The 19,741-nt window shown below is 42.9% G+C and overlaps 1 protein-coding gene across 1 annotated transcript in view; it reads left to right on the forward strand.

The window, feature by feature from the left end:
* The window catches only part of SV2B (synaptic vesicle glycoprotein 2B), a 79,503-nt gene that overhangs the window by 35,631 nt on the left and 24,131 nt on the right, over positions 1 to 19,741 (forward strand). Inside the window, exons 4-7 of the mRNA XM_060005477.1 lie at positions 6,605 to 6,738; positions 8,182 to 8,271; positions 14,188 to 14,298; positions 15,094 to 15,182. Coding sequence (XP_059861460.1) covers positions 6,605 to 6,738; positions 8,182 to 8,271; positions 14,188 to 14,298; positions 15,094 to 15,182 — 424 coding nt within the window. The remainder of the gene's footprint in view (positions 1 to 6,604; positions 6,739 to 8,181; positions 8,272 to 14,187; positions 14,299 to 15,093; positions 15,183 to 19,741) is intronic.

The following is a 19,741-nucleotide window of genomic DNA, read 5'->3' on the forward strand; positions in this document are numbered from 1 at the left end:
GCTGTTGGGTAGAGCTGGGTTTTGGTACCAAGATGAGGACCTCCTGGAGACCTCATTCCAATGAATATTCCCTGGGATCTGAGGTTCTCTGTTAGTCCAGTGGTTCAGACTCAGAGCTCCCACCACAGGAGCTCTGGCCCAACCCCCAGCTTGTGAACCAAGATCCTGCAAGCCATGTGGGGAGGCAAAATAAAAAGAAAAAAAAAAGAAAGAGGAAAAAGAAAAAAAAATGAGCAGAACAATAACAAAGAGTAAAAAATAAAATAAGATTAGAAAACTAACATATATTAGAAAGAAAAAATATATATATATAGATGAAGCAACAACTGGAAGGTAAAACAGAATCTAAATAGTAAAAAAGCGGAGGAAAAAAAAAAGCCAGAAAAGGCCTTGGCTGTGGGGGGGTGGGGCTTAGGCAGGGGCAGGGTTTAGGTGGTGGGCGTGGCCTATGCTTAGGACTGGAAAAGGCCCTGGGGGTTGGGGTTGGGGCTTAGGCTCAACACAGCAGGAGGGGCCCAGGAGTGCCCCTGGCTTTGGAGGTCTTAGGACCAGGTCCAGGACCCCAGCAGGCTCACTGGGCCCGAGTGGGTGGGGGAAACGCTAGGTGCATTCTCCCCATCCTCTGATCCTTGAGGGCCCCACCCCATTGGCCTCTCTTCTTCTTCCCCCATTCCTTCCCTCCTATGTCCCTAGGACCTCAACAGCCAGAGGGGGCCTCAGAGAATGGAGGACCAGACCTGGGAGCTCAGCAGGCATCCCAGGGCTTGAGGGAAACAGCTGCCATGCCTCCCCTGATCCTCCAGTCCTGGAGGGTTCCCCCTCCGTCTGCCGCTCCTCTTTTGCACCACACCCTGCACTTCCCTTCTATGCCCCTAGGACCAGTGCGGCCTGGAGGGGGCCTTGGAGAGTGGAGTAACCAGTTTGGGAGCCCTTCAGGATTCCCAGGGACCAATTGGACAGGGGAAATGCTAGGCATGCTCACCCCGATCCTCCAAGCCCCCAAGGGTCCCTCCAGGCATGGGAACCCCTACCCCCTCCCAGCCACCCCTCAGGGGCACAGGTCCTGTCTGGCCTCCACTTCTCCTTCCCCCTCACTCCCCCCACATCCTACCCAGTCACTCAGGGGTTCCTCCCGTCTCCTTAGGCATTGAGGTCCCCCACCAGCATCTGGCAGGCACCCTAGTTGTGGGAAGATGCGAACTCCGTGTCTTCCCACACCGCCATCTTCCACTGTGCAGCTCAATTCTTCTTTTCAGATTCTTTTCCCTTATAGGTTATTACAAAATATTGGGTGGCCAGAAAGTTCATTTAGGTTTTTCCATAACATTTTACAGAAAACCCCAAACGAACTTTTTGGCCAACCCAATATTGAATATAGTTCCTGTGCTATACAGTAGGTCCTTATTGGTTATCTATTTTATATTCAGTCGTGTGTATATGTTAATCCCAGACTCCTAATTTATCCCTCCCCCCTCTTTCCCCTTTGGTAACCATAAGTTTTTTCTATGTCTGTGGGTTTATTTCTGTTTTGGAAGTTCATTTGTATCATTTTTTAGATTCCACATATAAGTGATATCATATGATAATTGTCTTTGTCTGTCTTACTTCACTTAGTATGATAATCTCTGGGTCCATCCATGTTGCTGCAAATGGCAGTATTTTATTCTTTTCAATTGCTGAGTAATATTCCATCTTATATATGTACCACATCTTCTTCATCCATTTATCTGTCCATGGACGTTTAGGTTGCTTCCATGTCTTGGCTGTTGTAAATAGTGCTGCTATGAACATAGGGGTGCATGCATCTTTTTGAATTAGAGTTTTGTCCAGATATATGCCCACAGGTAGGATTGCTGGATCATATAGCAACTCTATTTTTAGTTCTTTAAGGAACCTCCATAATGTTCTCCATAGTGACTTCACCAATTTACATCCCCACCAAGAGTGTAGCAGGGTTCCTTTTTCTCCTGGTATGCTTGTTTAAAATCTGACCCTCTCTGATGTGTGTTCTGGGTTAATGGAGGCTTCTGTATTATCTTTCTAAGAAGAAGCTTTGATGTAGACAATCCCTATTTTATTAGTTAAGGGGATGCTGGGTGTATTACCCTGAGAACCTGATAAACCCTGAAATCTTAGTGGTTTAATACCAAAGAAGTTTTCCCCTCCTGCAAAGCCCGGCTGGTGTTTCTGATCTGCAGGCAGCTCTGCTCTATCAGTAATCCCAGGGCTCAGGTTCCCTCCAGCATGTGATCTACCCTCTTCAACAGGTAACCTACATGTTGGTTCGGTGAAAGAGCATGGACAGTTGTATGTGGGTGCTTTTGAAGGTCAGGCTAGGAATTGGATCACATCTTCTTTGCTCACATCCCATTGGCCCCAAATCTGTAATATGACCACACACTACGGCAAAGGACACTAGGAAATGTGACCTAGCTGTGTGTCCACAAGGTAGAGGAAATGGGTTTGGGACCATCACGTTACCTTTGCCATATCCCACTGGATTTTTGTATCAGAAACAGAGAAGAAATACGAACAAAAATAATGAAATAAAGAGTTGAAGGGTTTTCCAGATAATTTTGTTACCATAGGTAATTCTACATAATTTTAGATACAAAATTGTATTACTCCTGATATCAGGCTCTGCATTCTACCCTTCCCCAAAATGCATACATTAATTATCCAGGCCGTTGGTTATATGGGTCCAAGGAATTGCTTTTGTCCCCACAATTCTTGCTATAATATCACTTCCCCTGTTAATTGATCCAAACGTGTTAACACTAAGAAACTATTTCTACATATAAATTGAGTTAGACAGTTTTGTTGGGGTGGGGGGAAACAAATAGACTCTGGATAAAAGCTGAGTCAAAATAGTGGTTCTATGTAATTTGGGACAGGTCACCTAGCTTGTCCAGCCTTGGTTCCTTTATCTATAAAATGGAGAGAAGGAAGCAAAGAGAATAGACTGTGGAGATCCGATCTGTGCCAGCCCTAACATCCAGCAGTTCTTGGGAGGCAAATAATGGTGAGAAAATTTTGGAGACGATTCTAGTATTTGGGCTGGTTTCCCTTCAAGCTGCATTAGCAATTCTAGCCCTATTTTCAGACTGCTTGTTCCACAAGGGAACTGCCCTCACAACCAACCAATGAGCAAAGGTCCTTGGCTTCCCTCTGATTGGATCCACTTAAGTCATGTGCTCACCTCAGCCTATCACTAAACCCCAGAGCATGCCAGGTCCTGGGCGTTTCATATACTTTCTTCTCCATTCCTGGCACTGGGGATGGAGTCAGTCCCACCCAAACCACAAGTCTGCAACCCAGTGGAGAGGAAGGATGGGAAGGATGTTGTGAGGGGAGCAACCCACAATAGTCACTACAAACTACATCATTTTTTCACTTCACTTTGCACACACAAACACACAATGTCTGGGTGTCTGGTTTCTAAAAAAGCAATAAAAGAATTCAGGCTGGGGACACATTGACCAAGACTAAGGGGGATGCCCATGGCAGAGGGACCGCATAGCTCCTGGCTGATAGCAGGGCTTGTGGTTAAGTATCTTACTCCAAATGGATAGGATATTTTCCTATTTGTATGCCTATAAGAAATCTATGGCTTTTACATTCCATTTAAAAATACCAGCCTCTTGGATGATTAGGCTTAATTGAAACAAGCATTAACTTGAGGGCAACCCATCCTAGAAATATGGCGGACTAGAATCACAGTGCAACAGGAGTGATTATTTATTTTAAACCTCATTTTACCAGGACCAGATGTTCTGTCCACAGTGAACAGAGACATTTGATGATATTTCCCAACAGACCTAAGACATTAATCCTCTAAAACCCCCTCCACTCAGCAGGGACAAATGCAAGCGTGATCCGGAAAGGAGACTTGATGTTTGTACGTAGCTTGTGCAAACCATTTAACTGGTTTTGCAGGAATGAAGTGATAGGAGGTCTTGGCACCAGGAATTTGGGTGACTGAGTCATTGAGAAAGAAAGTTACAAAACTCAGAATGTTTTTCTGGGAACTCATGGGCATAGCCCCCCCAGAATGGATATATTATGGAAGATTAATTCCCACTGTAGTCAGCAACACCAGCTGTTTGAGAAATCCCGATGGAGAAAAGTAGGGCAAGCTAAAAGATCAGTGACCAGAACAATCCCTGTCTCCAAATTAATAGTAGTCTTATATATTTGGAAGCAGTTCACTGTTTAATTTTAATTGATTTAAGGCCCCAAAGGTGTGCCTAATGAATGTGATAAGTGCAGATTACTAAAATCACCATAAAAACCAGAGAGGCATGAGGGAATAATGGATTTTGGATAATTTGCATATATTTTCATTAAGAAAAAAAATATCTCTGAGGCAGAATACTTTCTAAACATACCTGCTTCTGCCCTTCTTCTCTTGTTACCCACCTGAGTTTGACTGCTATATAGCTTTGGTCAGCTTTATTTCTGATTACGCCAGAGTGGTTTTCGGACATGAGCTGAAGATGTGGAAATCTTACTATGGTTTTGCCTTCTTCTTTCTGTTGTCACTCTCAAGAGAGGAAAGACTTCTTAATTAAAATTAAAATAAACAAACAGGGACTTCTGTGGTGGAGCAGTGGTTAAGAATCCGCCTGCCAATGCAGGGGACACAGGTTCGAGACCTGGTCCAGGAAGATCCCACATGCCTCGGAACAGCTAAACCCGTGCATCACAACTACTGAGCTCACACGCCGCAACTACTGAAGCCCATGCGCCTAGAGCCCCTTCTCCGCAACAAGAGAAGCCACCGCAATGAGAAACCCATGCACCGCAACGAAGAGCAGCCCCCGCTCACCGCAACTAGAGAAAGCCCGTGCGCAGCAACGAAGACCCAAAGCAGCCAAAAATAAATAAATAAATTTATAAAAGAAAAAACTCCTGTGAGATGGAAGGAGAACAGGACAGGCTGTGCAAAAAAGAGATTTGATTGTGATTGAGAATGTTGGATGTATTATGTGTATTATGTTCTGTGGCCATTGTGTAAAAGCGGCCACAGCCCCATGTTTTTTTCACCTGGGATTCCCTCCGGCCAGTCATTCCATTGTGCAAATAGAGTAAGAAATATCTGCAGAAACAGCAGATATTGGTTAGGAGTCCCCTGCAAGTAGAACAAAGTGAATCGCGATGGTAAGAGAGAATTCAAGACATAAACTGCCCACCTCCGGAGTTGGCCATATAGTATATTTTCGAGTAAATGGAATAGAGATTTTACAGCCGAATAATGTTCACCGTTTGAACTTTAGAAATCAATATATTTATTTATAAAGTTTGGTCTTTTTCAGAAATGCTGTTGGAATTGTCTTCAGAGATCGTTTTGAGTGACATGAGAGAACCAGTCTATTTCATAACCTGGCTTTAAAAGAAAATAATCCTTTTGCTGATATTCATCTATTTTACTCAACATCTTTGGCACTAACTGTCATGTAACTATTTCGAAACAAATCAAATCTACCCTCAAAGCAGGTGAATTCTTTTGGCTGCCAGGAGCTTTCACACGCAGCAAATCTGTGGAAGTACCATTACCTGCCTTCTACAGCTGTGAAAACCCACCAACATAACAATAACGATGTGAGAAAGCCAGGATTTGAACTCTGATCTATGTGACTGCAAAAGTCCAGGCACTTTTCACTGTGTTATCGTCCTTTGCAAGAGGAAAATTTGCTTCTTACGAAGCTATTTGAAGGAATGTTTTGTAGATCCTGAAGGCAATTTCGGAAAATGAATTTTAGAAATGTTTTGAATAATGAAAGCTGAGTAGGAGCTATTCACCTCTCCATTTCAATGATGGTAGAATTCATTTGAGTGTAGAAGCTCAGTTTCTTTAAAAAAAATTAGTATTATCACTGACAGTTTTTCAAAATGTGGTCCTGAACCCTGTGCATTGGAATCACCTAGAGCTGGTATTGCCCTTTGACTTAGGTAAGACTAATGCCCCATCAAAACCCTGGGTCACGTAAGGCCTTGCTCTGGCTTTCCTCCAGCTGTACCTCTTCCCATGAGGCAACGTGCGTCCCTAAGGCCACAATCCCACTCCATCCAGATCATGCTCTGGCTACTCAGGACCTAGGACTCCCCACTAAACTCAAGGGATCATGACAAGGACACCCACTCTTACTACGGTGGTGTGTGTGGTGTGACCACACATGTTGGCATGAGGCCCCTCATTCTACAGGAGGGGCTGGTTGGGGGACAGAAGGGGGTCCTGTAAAGGTGGGTCTTGGGCAGGTCAGGGCTTGGCCTTCCAGCTCCTTATTTGTTGAGCAGGAGGATGGAACCTCTGTTATCTAAGAGTTTAACTGAAATTTTAATGAATATATAGAAATATGGGATGGTGCCTCTATTTGTACTCCTACCCAAGGCCCCATAAGTGTCAGGCCAGGCCTGCCTCTGGGGTTGACAAGATGCAGATTCCCAGTGCCTTTCAGAATCAGAGGCTTTGGGGACACAGCCAGGAAGTCTGCATGTTAACCTGCTCCCCAGGTGATGCTCTTGTGCCCCATGGTTTGAAAGCCAGTTCTTGAAGGTCACTCTAAGACCGTGTGTCAGAGATCCTCTGACTGCTTCTTCACAGGCTGGGGCTTCAGCATGGGCACCAATTACCACTTCCACAGCTGGAGAGTGTTTGTCATCGTCTGCGCTCTGCCCTGCACTGTGTCCATGGTGGCCCTGAAGTTCATGCCAGAGAGCCCGAGGTTTCTGCTAGAGGTGAGTCAGCGCCCCCAACCCGTGTGAGGGCAAGCCCTGCTGCCAGCCCTGCTGCTCCAGCCCCTTGGTCCCATGTTGGCTGACCTGGCCCATCATTAAATCCATCGTGATGGTTGCACGCCTGGGATTCAAGGACAGCCAGAGCCGGAGGGACTCAGGAGCTCACTGAGCACAGAGCAGCAGCACTGCTCCCCGAGGCTGGGTGGAGCTGGAGGGGGCTCTGCTGAGGATGCTTCTGGCACCCACTCTCCCCAGAGGTCCTGATTATGAGGCTCTTCAAAGCTGCCTGCAGTTTTTCCATGTTACGGCTGTGAGCTGGGTTGTAAATCTGTCACTGCTCCCAAGCCCTTCAAGACTCTTGGCTTTGCAGGACCTCTCTCCTCCAGAAAGCTGCTCCCGGGGTCCTGTGAGGTTTCCAGCTTGGTGGTGGTGGTGGTGAGGCTCTCGTGCTTGCGGTGGTCAGACAGGCAGGGCTGGTGGAGGGGCGATAGGACTTGAAGGCTCTTACAGCCCCAATTCTCAGAGTCTACTTATAAGCCTCCTTCTAGCTTTCTGCAGACTGACCCTCCTTGTTGAATTTCTTCTTTCATCCCGCTGATCAGGTTCCAGATGCAGCAAAAAGGTTTTTTATCCATGCTTATCTCAAAAGCTACCCTTCATTGTGTATGAGTTTCCTAGGGCTGCTCTAACAAAGGCACACAAACCGAGGGGCTCATAGTAAGAGAAGTTTATTGTGTCACAGGTCTGTTGGCTAAAAGTCCCCAACCAAGGTGTTGGCAGGGCCACACTCCCTTGGAAGCCCTTAGGGCAAGCTTTACTTGCCTCTTTCAACTTCCGGTGGGTTGCTTGCATTTTTTGGCATTCCTTGGCTCGCAGCTGTTTCACTCCATCTCTGCCTTTGTCACCACACGGTGTTCTCTCTATGTGTCTCTGGGTCTTCACATGGGCTTCTTCTTATAGGGACACCGTTTATGTTGGATTAGGGGTGCACCCTACCCCAGTATGACCTCACCTTAATTAATTACATCTGCAGCCACCCTGCTTCCAAATAAGGTCACATTCTGGGGTACTGGCAGCTAGAACTTCAACATATTTTTAGGGTTGGGGACATAGTTCAACCCATCACATGTTGTGTCTTTGCTTTGTCCTGCCAGGGAGGAACATGACTCCCACCCTGCAGTCTATTCAACCTTAAACTACGAGTAGTTACTCACAGCCTATAATGATAATAGTACCCAGCATTTACACCTTGAAGGTACAACCTTACTATCCTTCCAAGATGGGCTGCGACAGAAACTTGTCCTAGTCTTTCACAAGCCCTAGATAGTAACACATCCATGGCCAATCGCCTCAGACTTGGGTATCAGCACCTGTTGGGCTTGTAGGGTTTTCCACCCCTAATCAGCAAAAGACTGTTCATGTCTCTCTCCTTGGTTTTACCAGATGGGCAAACACGACGAAGCCTGGATGATTCTCAAGCACGTTCACGACACCAACATGAGGGCTAAGGGGGCCCCAGAGAAGGTGTTCACGGTGAGTGCATGGTCACCTATGCCAACAGGAGGGGGCCTCTCCTCTTCACTGCTTTGGTTTGCTAAAAAATAATTTTATTATATAAGCATATCCCAGAAAATTTGTCAAAAGGGGAATAAAGCCCCTGACATTCCTATTACTGCATCATAATTATTCTTTGCATTTTGATGGATACCTTCTTGGTACTGCTAAGTGTTCAAATATGGCAAAGGGAAAACCTAGCTATATTCGTATGGGGATAACCATATGTACATATATTTACATATATCAATGCATATAGATTATTCAGGAGTACTTATAGGCATTCTATATGTGTCTCATAGTATTCAGAATCATCCTTTTAACGGACATTAATATTAGAAACATTAACACAGTTTTCGTAAACATGTCCCCAATGTTAGAGATGCATATGCCCTGCTTTATTACCTTGTTCCTGCAAATATTGCTGCAATGAACCTTTTCCTGCACATAGTTCCTTTCCTTTCATGTTCTGGGTTTGTTTTCTAAGAGTAGACTCCTAGAAATAAAATGAGTGCCTCAAACAGCATGAGTATTTTTATAGCTCTTGAGATGCATTGCAAATTACATTTCAGTAGGGTTGCAATGATCTGTGATACCACCAATGATAGGATACCTGTTTCTCAGCATCGTTACCAGCATTGGCTGTTAGCCTGCATTTTCTTTCTCACTAGTTTAAAAAATGAAAAACTGGCCAATGTCAGTTTCCACGGGGAGGTCCTGTTAGTTACCATGAACTGTGCTCTTCCCACCAAGCTGTGGCCAACCACGAGGAATACCCACGGCAGGGTCCCTGTGCACCTGTCTGCATGACCCCCTTTTAGACCAACTCCAAATCCATTTCTTCAAGGAAGCCTTCCTGAGTTAACTCCCACCTACTCCAACTCACTGCTTTTGCTTCTTTGGCTTCCGTAATTTGAGTCTGGAGTAAAACACTTTTTCTTGTTAACCTGTTACTTGAAACCCCTGATTCTCAGGCAGGACCCCATAGCAGCTAAGAATCTACAACCTGAAGCCAGACCAATCTGGGTCCAAATCCTGATTTTAACATGTTCTAGCTGTGTGGCCTTAGGCACGTTACTGTCTGTGCCTTATTTTCTTCATTGGGAAAAGAGGGATAACAATGTCTATGAATACAGTTATAGTAAGGATTAAAATCAAGCACCTAAACTGTGCCTGGCTTAGAGTAAATACTACATAGATGTTAACTATTATCCAAATATTTTATGTCATATTTTTAAACAAATAAACTCAAATAATAGATTTTATAGAAAGTTGTCCAGTGGAATATTTCCCCAATTCCAACACTCCTAAAATTATCTAAAATATGGGACCAGTCCTTTTATCACAAACACTTATTAAGAAGCACCATTAACAATATTTATAGACTTTCCGGTTGGATAAACGAAATGTAATTGAAAATAGAACTTTTAGCTAGTTCATTTTCTTAATCCTTCCTCAATTAACTTTCTTATTAAAAATTTCCCACACTTAAAAAAAAAAGGAAGAAGAAGCACAATTAGCAGAGCTACTCCAAATGAAAGATGATAAGGGAACTGGTGGTTCTCCCAACCTCCCATCCCCGCCGCTCCCTGTGATGGGTTTTCATGCTGCAGCTGGACTGCAGGTCTGGACCCCAGATGCTAGCAGGAGCGCCCTGTCCCCTGGGGTCTGGGTATGCTTGGTTCAGTCCTGCCTCCCACCCCACCCATTCTATAGCCTTCTCTCCAAGCTCCTGCTTATTCCTAGGCGATGTTACTGAGTCTTCGGGTATAACCTCTGCTTTTAGTAGATTTCACCCTTTCTCAGGAAAAGGGAATTAAAAAGGTCACGGGCTCAGTATTTCCAAACTGACTTGATGATCATAGTAATTTTGTAGAAGAGGATGACTGGATGGGCCAGGAAAAAAAAAAAGAAAAGGGGGCTTCCCTGGTGGCGAGGTGGTTGGGAGTCCACCTGTTGATGCTCGGGACGCGGGTTCGTGCCCCGGTCTGGGAGGATCCCGCGTGTCGCGGGGCGGCTGGGCCCGTGCGCCATGGCCGCTGAGGCTGGGCGTCCGGAGCCTGTGCTCTGCGACGGGAGAGGCCACGGCAGTGAGAGGCCCGCGTACCAAAAAAAAAAAAAAAAAAAAAGAAAGAAAAGAAAAGAAAAACAGCCTGAAAGTGTTCCTGACCTCAGACAGCTGGGCAGTGGCTGGAGTCAGGAGTGATACTCAGCCCTGCCGAATGGGGTCGTCTGCTAGGATCCTGTGTGCTCCCCTCTGTAGACGGTACTCACAGTAAACATGCTCAGGGGCCTGGAGGAAGAGCTTAGGGTAGGCCAGGCTCTTAGTGTTCATGGTGAGCCCTGGATGTGGCCCTCCTCACATCCACCTTGGAGCTGATGGGGTTCAGGACATGATACCCCAAGATATGGCACCTCGGCATATTGAATATCGGAAGCTGAAGGAGCTTGAGGAAACAGCAGAAGTAGAAATGTCACTCTGACCTCCCCCTGCTCCCCCTTCTTCCCTGAAACAGGCCATAAGTCTCCCACATGGAAGGTGCTCTCCGGGCACCAGGAGGAAAGAAGACATTGTTCTCAGCAGAGATGGGGAACTTAGGGCCAAGAAGGCTGTATCAACAAACCTTGTTAAACTAACCCTTATCGTCCTAATTACTTCTTCACCATTTCTTCACCCTAGCCCAAATCCCTTTGTCTTGTCAGTTCTTCACAAATTTACTGTTTCTACAAGGTATAAAAACTTCCTGGGCTGGTCACTTCTTCAGGGCTTCATTCTCTCGTGAAGGCTCCCACGGACATGTAAAAATTCAGTAAAATGTGGATGCTTTCCTCCTGTTAATCTCTCTTTGCCAGTTTAACTTCCAGACCAGCCAGGGAGCCTAAGAGGGTAGAGGAATACTTTCCCCTCCCCTACAGAGCCCTGGCTTTCACCAGCCCCTGTCGCTACCTCACAAGCTTCTGAACAGCCCCCTGGCAGGTGTCCACTGGGTGGGTTGAAGTATTCCCCTGAGAACCCATGCTCTGCAAGGCTGGGGTGAGCACAGACCACACAGACTGCATTCTTCTTTAGACTGAAGCAAAGACAAGTATCCTAGTTAATTGTAACTTAGAGTAATTATGCTTTGCAAGTTGTCAACACGCCCACTCCCAGATCCGGAGGGAATAGGGTGTTATTTTCCCCAGGAGCAAAGCAAAGACAAAATTTGTATTTCCTTCCCCTCTCCCCCACCCACACCTCAGGCACGCGGGATCTTAGTTCCCTGACCAGGGATTGAACCCGCGCCGCCTGTGGTGCAAGCACAGAGTCTTAACCACTGGACCTCCGGGAAGTCCCATTTAGTGAGATTCTTAACGTGCTTCCTGACTTGGGGTCAACCTTCTCCTCGGCCTCTTTCGGCTGCAGCTGGGTTCTTGGTCTCCCTGGGATACCTAATAACACAAAGACCAGTTCCAGCCAAGAGTCACACTGGAGGGCCTGCTGCGTTCTCTCTCCTGTGTCCCTGTGTGGGCCTGGGCAGAAGAGCATTTGCAAAGGCCACACACCCAGGAATGGCAGGACCAGCCCAGGAGGCTCTGGCACGCTTACATACCTGTGATTTTTAGGAAGAGCACCTATGCTTTTACCAGGTTCTCAAAAGGGTATCCGGCCCTCCCAAGAGAAGAACCACTGTTTTCAGTGTTTAGAAAAACAAAGCCGAGCCCTCCTAGGCTCAGGGCTTGGGAATTAAAGAAGCAATTGTCCCTAATTCAGGAACTGTATTTCCCCCTGTGGATATCCAGCCGCATCTCTCTCTCTGTCTCCTCACATTCTCAGTCCCTTGGCTGAAGGAAGAGATGGAGACACTTACGACTAAAGCCTTTTCTCCCTAGAAAGAAAGATTTGTTGGAGGAGGTGATAGAAACTGGTTTTGAATTTTTTGAGTACACTCTTCTATTTTGCTCTGAATTGGTCTGCATGCACGGACCTTGATAACTTGGCTAAGAGTTTGTGTGGTCAGGAATCTCCTTAACATGATGGTTAGTTATAGAAGGCAGTGGTTGTCTTAAACATTGATTAAACTGAAAATCGCTGTCTTAAGGAGTCAGGATTGCTCCCTGGGGCTACCTGCTGACATTGGACAAATTAACACTTTCCGGGGCCCTTGGGGGAGCCCTGAGATATACAGCCTTATTTCCATTCCCTATCTCTTTGATTTCCTCCAGGAAAACCAGGGGTAGCAAGGAAGACATAATTTCTCTCTCTTTCTAAAAATTAAGGTATAATTGACAGATAACATTATATTAGTTGCAGGTGCACCACATAATGATTCAGTTATTTGTATACATTGCAAAATGATCACCACAATGTCTCATTACCATCTGTCACCACACATTTAAAAACATTTTTTTTCTTGTGATGAGGACTTTTAAGATTTACTTTCTTAGCAACTTTCAAGTAATGAATACTGTATTATTAACTATAGTCACCATGCTCTATGTTACATCCCCATGACTTATTTTATAACTGAAAATTTGTACCTTTGACGCCTTTCTCCTATTTTATCCACCCATAACCCCTCTCCCCTCTGGGAACCACCAGTCTGTTCTCTGTATCTATGAGCTTGGTTTTCTGTTTCTGTTTTGTTTTGTTTGTTTGTTTGATTCCAAATATAAGTGGGATCATAAAGTATTTGTGTTTCTCTGTCTGACTTATTTCACTTACATAATGCCCTCGATGTCCATCCATGTTGTCGCAAATGGCAAGATTTTTTAAAAAATGTTTTGTGGCTGGGTAGTATTCCATTGTGTGTGTGTTTGCGTGGGTGGGTGTGTATCACATTGTTATCCATTCACCTGTTGATGGCCACTTAGGTTGTTTCCATATCTTCACTTTTATAAATAATACTTCAGTGAACATGGGAATGCAGATATCTTTTCGAGTTAGTGTTTTCATTTCCTTTGGATAAATACCCAGAAGTGGAATTGCTGGATCATATGGTAGTTCCATTTTTAATTTTAGGGGGAACCTCTATACTACTTCCCATAGTGGCTGCACCAATTTACACCCCCACCAACAACGCAGAAGGATTTCCTTTTCCCCACATCCTTGTCAACACTTGTTATTTCTTGTCTTTTTGATAATAACCATTCTAGCAGGTGTGAGGTGATATCTCATTGTAGTTTTGATTTGCAGTTCCCTGATGATTAGTGATGTTGAGCATTTTTTTTCACGTACCTGTTGGCCATCTGTATGTCTTCTTTGGAAAACTGTCTATTCAGATCCTCTGTCCATTTTTTAATTGGATCTTTTTGTTTTGTTTTGTTTTTTTGCTGTTGAGTTGCATGAGTTCTTTTTATATTTTGGATATTAGTCTCTTATCAGATATATGATTTGCAAGTATCTTCTCCCATTCAGTAAGTTGCCTTTTCATTTCGTTGATGATTTCCTTTGCTGTGCAGAAGGAGGACATAATGTCTTTTATTCTGCTGTGTTTTAAAAATGTCTTGCATAGCAAACCCCCTTTCCTAACACACACACACAAACACACACACACACTGTTGCCTATATGGGTTCTAGACTTCTGTGATGTTAATATCCATTAAGGATAGACTTGTGAATTTTAAGGTGGAGTCAACTCTACTATGGGCAAATCAGATATAAACAGGAATTCAGTGTATTTCCCAAAGCCATAATTGAGTGAAAAAACTCTGATTCATTTTGTCTGCAGTGGGACATAGCCACCTGAGAAAGATCCCTAAGAGATGCTATGTACAATTTTGGCTAAGAATTACTGAACTGTAGGGTCACCGAAAGCTCCTCTAGCCCTAAGTAAGTTAATAAAGTCAGTTACATTAAACTAAAAATTGAAAAGTCAAAGTGGGGTTAAGATTCTCTAGCCAATCTTTGCTTTACAGGTTTCCAACATTAAAACTCCCAAGCAAATGGATGAATTCATTGAGATCCAAAGTTCAACAGGGACTTGGTACCAGCGCTGGCTAGTCAGATTCAAGACCACTTTCAAGCAGGTACAGCTGGGGACCTGGGGTTGTTGAGAGGGAGGCTCTATGGAAATCTGTAACGTCAGTGGATGAAGAATAGAGATCCTAAACACCCCCATCAGCCCAAGACAGTGTGGTGGGCAGGAAGCTACCTTGGATAGGGACTTTCGGGTCCTAGCCCATGCTTACCTGTGAGCCCTTGAGCCACAAACTATAGACCTTCGTTTCTTTCCTTTGTTCTTCCTTCCCAAGGCAGAGATTTTGAATGTAGGTGCAATGTCTAGTCTGAGTAAAAACCTTTCTCTCTAGCACCTTCTCATTAAATAATCCATAGGAAGAAAGGAGTGGGTTAAAGAAATGACCCCTTTGAGATTTGTTGGTGATTTCTGAGAAAGTCTTCTTGAAGGGCAAGGCTCCTGTGAGGTGAATCAACTATTGAACACTGAGGCAGTCAATGGCCAGAGTCTTCTGAGCCTGGATAACCTTCCTGGTGTAAAAGGTGGTTCAATGTTTGGAATATCACCCATTCCCACTGGCGGGGAGCAGAACTCACTGCTCAAGGCTATTCACTGCCTTGACATCTCCACTCCGTGTGCTTTTTGTCACATGCATGGAGCATTGTTGTGTTCCCAGGTGCTACAGGACGGTTAGAAGTTGAGACCAGCCAGTAAGAAGAGAAGAGGCTTTCCTTGTTATTTGAGCAGAATTGCTGCCTCTGGAAGATAATGGGTTCCTAGGCAATTTAATAGAAAATATTAAAAATGAGCTCTTCCAAGTCACAAGTTTCTGCCTTTAACAACCCATCTCTTCTGTGTGTTATAGGTCTGGGAAAATGCTCTGTACTGTGTGATGGGGCCCTACAGGATGAACACACTGATTCTGGCTGTGGTCTGGTTCACCATGGCTTTAAGGTAAGCTCTGTCTTCCTTAAGTTCATTAATTTCCTCGCACTTCAGGTGCCTCATCTATACACTGAGGGTTACAGTTGGTTCTAACTTACAGAGTCTGTGTCAGATTGGATGATTTTGGCTCTAAGTAACAGGCAACCAACTCTAGTGGCTTCTACAACTAGGAAATTTCTGATCCTTTTTTAAAAATTTTGTATTTTATTAAAAAAATTTTTTTATTATTATTCTTTTACATCTTTATTAGAGTATAATTGCTTTACATTGTTGTGTTAGTTGCTGCTGTATAACAAAGTAAATCAGCTATACATATACATATATCCCCATATCTCCTCCCTCTTGCGTCTCCCTCCCACACTCCCTATCCCACCCCTCTAGGTGGTCACAAAGCACCGAGATGATCTCCCTGTGCTATGCGGCTGCTTCCCACTAGCTATCTATTTTATGTTTGGTAGTGCATATATGTCAACGCCACTCTCTCACTTCATCCCAGCTTTACCCTTCCCCCTCTCCGTGTCCTCAAGTATATCCCCTACATCTCTGTCTATTACTATCATGCCCCTAGGTTCTTCAGAACCATTTTTTTTTTTTTAGGTTCCATATATATGTGTTAGCATACACTATTTGTTTTTCTCTTTCTGACTTACTTCACTCTGTAGGACAGACTCTAGGTCCATCCACTTCACTACAAATAACTCAATTTCGTTTCTTTTTATGGCTGAGTAATATTCCATTGTATATATGTGCCACATCTTCTTTATCCATTCATCTGTCGATGGACACTTAGGTTGCTTCCATGTCCTGGCTATTGTAAATAGTGCCGCAATGAGCATTGTGGTACATGACTCTTTTTGAATTATGGTTTACTCAGGGTATATGCCCAGTAGTGGGATTGCTGGGTCGTATGGTAGTTCTATTTTTAGTTTTTTAAGGAACCTCCATACTGTTCTCCATAGTGGCTGCATCAATTTACATTCCCACCAACAGTGCAAGAGGGTTCCCTTTTCTCCACACCCTCTCCAGCATTTGTTGTTTGTAGAATTTTTGATGATGGTCATTCTGACTGGTGTGAGGTGATACCTCATTGTGGTTTTGATGTGCATTTCTCTAATAGTTAGTGATGTTGAGCAGCTTTTCATGTGTTTGTTGGCAATCTGTATGTCTTCTTTGGAGAAATGTCTGTTTAGGTCTTCTGCCCATTTTTGGATTGCGTTGTTTTGTTTTCTTGATATTGAGCTATATGAGCTGCTTGTATATTTTGAAGATTAATCCTTTGTCAGTTGCTTCGTTTGCAAATATTTTCTACCATTCTGAGTGTTGTCTTAAGTTTCATTAGGTACCATTTGTTTATTTTTGTTTTTATTTCCATTTCTCCAGGAGGTGGGTCAAAAAGGATCTTGCTGTGATTTATGTCATAGAGTGTTCTGCCTATGTTTTCCTCTAAGAGTTTGATAGTGTCTGGCCTTACATTTAGGTCTTTAATCCATTTTGAGTTTATTTTTGTGTATTGTGTTAGGAAGTGTCCTAATTTCATTCTTTTACATGTAGCTGTCCAGTTTCCCCAGCACCACTTAATGAAGAGGCTGTCTTTTCTCCACTGTATATTCTTGCCTCCTTTATCAAAGATAAGGTGACCATATGTGTGTGGGTTTATCTCTGGTCTTTCTATCCTGTTCCATTGATCTATATTTCTGTTTTTATACCAGTACCATACTGTCTTGTAGCTTTGTACTATAGTCTGAAGTCTGGGAGCCTGATTCCTCCAGCTCCATTTCTCTTTCTCAAGATTGCTTTGGCTATTCAGGGTCTTTTGTGTTTCCATACAAATTGTGAAATTTTTTGTTCTAGTTCTGTGAAAAATGCCGTTGGTAGTTTGATAGGGATTGCATTGAATCTGTATATTGCTTTGGGTAGTATAGTCATTTTCATAATGTTGATTCTTCCAATCCAAGAACATGGTATATCTCTCCATCTGTTGGCATTATCTTTGATTTCTTTCATCAGTGTCTTATAGTTTCCTGCATAGAGGTCTTTTGTCTCCTTAGGTAGGTTTATTCCTAGGTATTTTATTCTTTTTGTTGCAGTGGTAAATGAGAGTGATTCCTTAATTTCTCTTTCAGATGTTTCATTATTAGTGTATAGGAATGCACGAGATTTCTGTGCATTAATTTTGTATCCTGCAACTTTACCAAATTCACTGATTAGCTCTAGTAGTTTTCTGGGAGCATCTTTAGAATTCTCTGTGTATAGTATCGTGTCATCTGCAAACAGGACAGTTATACGTTTTCTTTTCCAATTTGGATTCCTTTTATTTCTTTTTTGGTTCTGATTGCTGTGGCTAAAACTTCCAAAACTATGTTGAATAATAGTGGTGAGAGTGGGCAAACTTGTCTTGTTCCTAATCTTAGTGGAAATGCTTTCAGTTTTTCACCATTGAGAACGATGTTGGCTGTGGGTTTGTCATATATGGCCTTTATTATGTTGAGGTGAGTTCCCTCTATGCCTACTTTCTGGAGAGTTTTTATCATAAATGGGTGTTGAATTTTTCAAAAGCTTTTTCCGCATCTACTGAGAGGATCATATGGTTTTTATCCTTCAATTTTGTTAATATGGTGTATCACGTTGATTGATTTACGTATATTGAAGAATCCTTGCATTCCTGGGATAAACACCACTTGATCATGGTGTTTGATCCTTTTAATGTGCTGGTGTATTCTGTTTGCTGGTATTTCGTTGAGGATTTTTGCATCTATGTTCATAAGTGATATTGGCCTGTAGTATTCTTTTTTTGTGACATCTTTGTCTGGTTTTGGTTTCAGGGTGATGGTGGCCTCGTAGAATGACTGTTCTTCCTTCTGCTATATTTTGGAAGAGTTTGAGAATGATAGGTGTTAGCTCTTGTCTAAATGTTTGATAGAATTTGCGTGTGAAGCCATCTGGTCCAGGGCTTTTGTTTGTTGGAAGATTTTTATTCACAGTTTCAATTTCAGTGCTTGTGATTTTTCTGTTCCTATTTTCTATTTCTTCCTGGTTCAGTCTCAGAAGGTTGTGCTTTTCTAAGAATTTGTCCATTTCTTCCAGGTTGTCCATTTTATTGGCATATAGTTGCTTGTAGTAATCTCTAATGATCCTTTGTATTTCTGCAGTGCCAGTTGTTACTTCTTCTTTTTCATTTCTAATTCTGTTGATTTGAGTCTTCTCCCTTTTCTTCTTGATGATTCTGGCTAATGGTTTATCAATTTTGTTTAACTTCTCAAAACCAGCTTTTAGTTTTATTGATCTTTTCTATCATTTCCTTCATTTCTTTTTCATTTATTTCTGATCTGATCTTTATGATTTCTTTCCTTCTGCTAACTTTGGGTTTTGTTTGTTCTTCTTTCTCTAGTTCCTTTAGGTGTAAGGTTAGATTGTTTATTTGAGATTTTTCTTGTTTCTTGAGGTAGGATGTATAGCTATAAACTTCCCGCTTCATCTTGTCTACCTTCGTTCCCTGAAGTTTTCAAATATAATCTCTTCAAATATTTTCTCGGGTCCTTTCTCTCTCTCCTCTCCTTCTGGGACCCGTATAATGTGAATGTTGTTGTGTTTCATATTGTTCCAGAGGTCTCTTAGGCTGTCTTATTTTTTTTCATTATTTTTTCTTTATTCTGTTCCGCAGCAGTGAATTCCACCGTTCTGTCTGCCAGGTCACTTATCCATTCTTCTGCCTCAGTTATTCTGCTACTGATTCCTTCTAGTGTAGTTTTCATTTCAGTTATTGTATTGTTCATCTCTATTTGTTTTTTGTTTAATTCTCGGTCTTTGTTAAACATTTCTTGCACCTTCTCCATCTTTGCCTCCCTTCTTTTTCCGAGTCCTGGATCATCTTCACTATCATTATTCTGAATTCTTTTTCTGGAAGGTTGCCTATCTCCACTTCATTTAGTTGTATTTTTAGGGTTTTATCTTGTTCCTTCATCTAGTACATAGCCCTATGCCTTTTCATCTTGTCTATCTTTCTGTGAATGTGGTTTTTGTTCCACAGGCTACAGGATTATAGTGCTTCTTGCTTTTGCTGTCTGCCCTCCCGCATCCCATAGGTTTTGGATCATCGTGTTTTCATTGTCATTTGTCTCTAGGTGGTTTTTGATTTCCTCTTTGATTTCTTCAGTGATCTCTTGGTAATTTAGTACTGTATTGTTTAGCCTCCATGTGTTTGTGTTTTTTACGTTTTTTCCCTGTAATTGATTTCTAATCTCATAGCGTTGTGGTCAGAAAAGATGCTTGATATGATTTCAATTTTCTTAATTTACTGAGGCTTGATTTGTGACCCAAGATGTGATCTATCCTCGAGAATGTTCCATGCGCACTTGAGAAGATAGTGTAATCTGCTGTTTTTGGATGGAATGTCCTATAAATATCAATTAAACCTCTCTGGTCTATTGTGTCATTTAAAGCTTGTGTTTCCTTAGTAATTGTCTATTTGGATGATCTGTCCATTGGTGTAAGTGAGATGTTAAAGTCCCCCACTATTATTGTGTTACTGTCTATTTCCTCTTTTAGAGTTGTTAGCAGTTGCCTTATGT

Source organism: Delphinus delphis, chromosome 2 (genome assembly GCF_949987515.2).
Source record: "Delphinus delphis chromosome 2, mDelDel1.2, whole genome shotgun sequence".
NCBI lineage: Eukaryota > Metazoa > Chordata > Mammalia > Artiodactyla > Delphinidae > Delphinus > Delphinus delphis.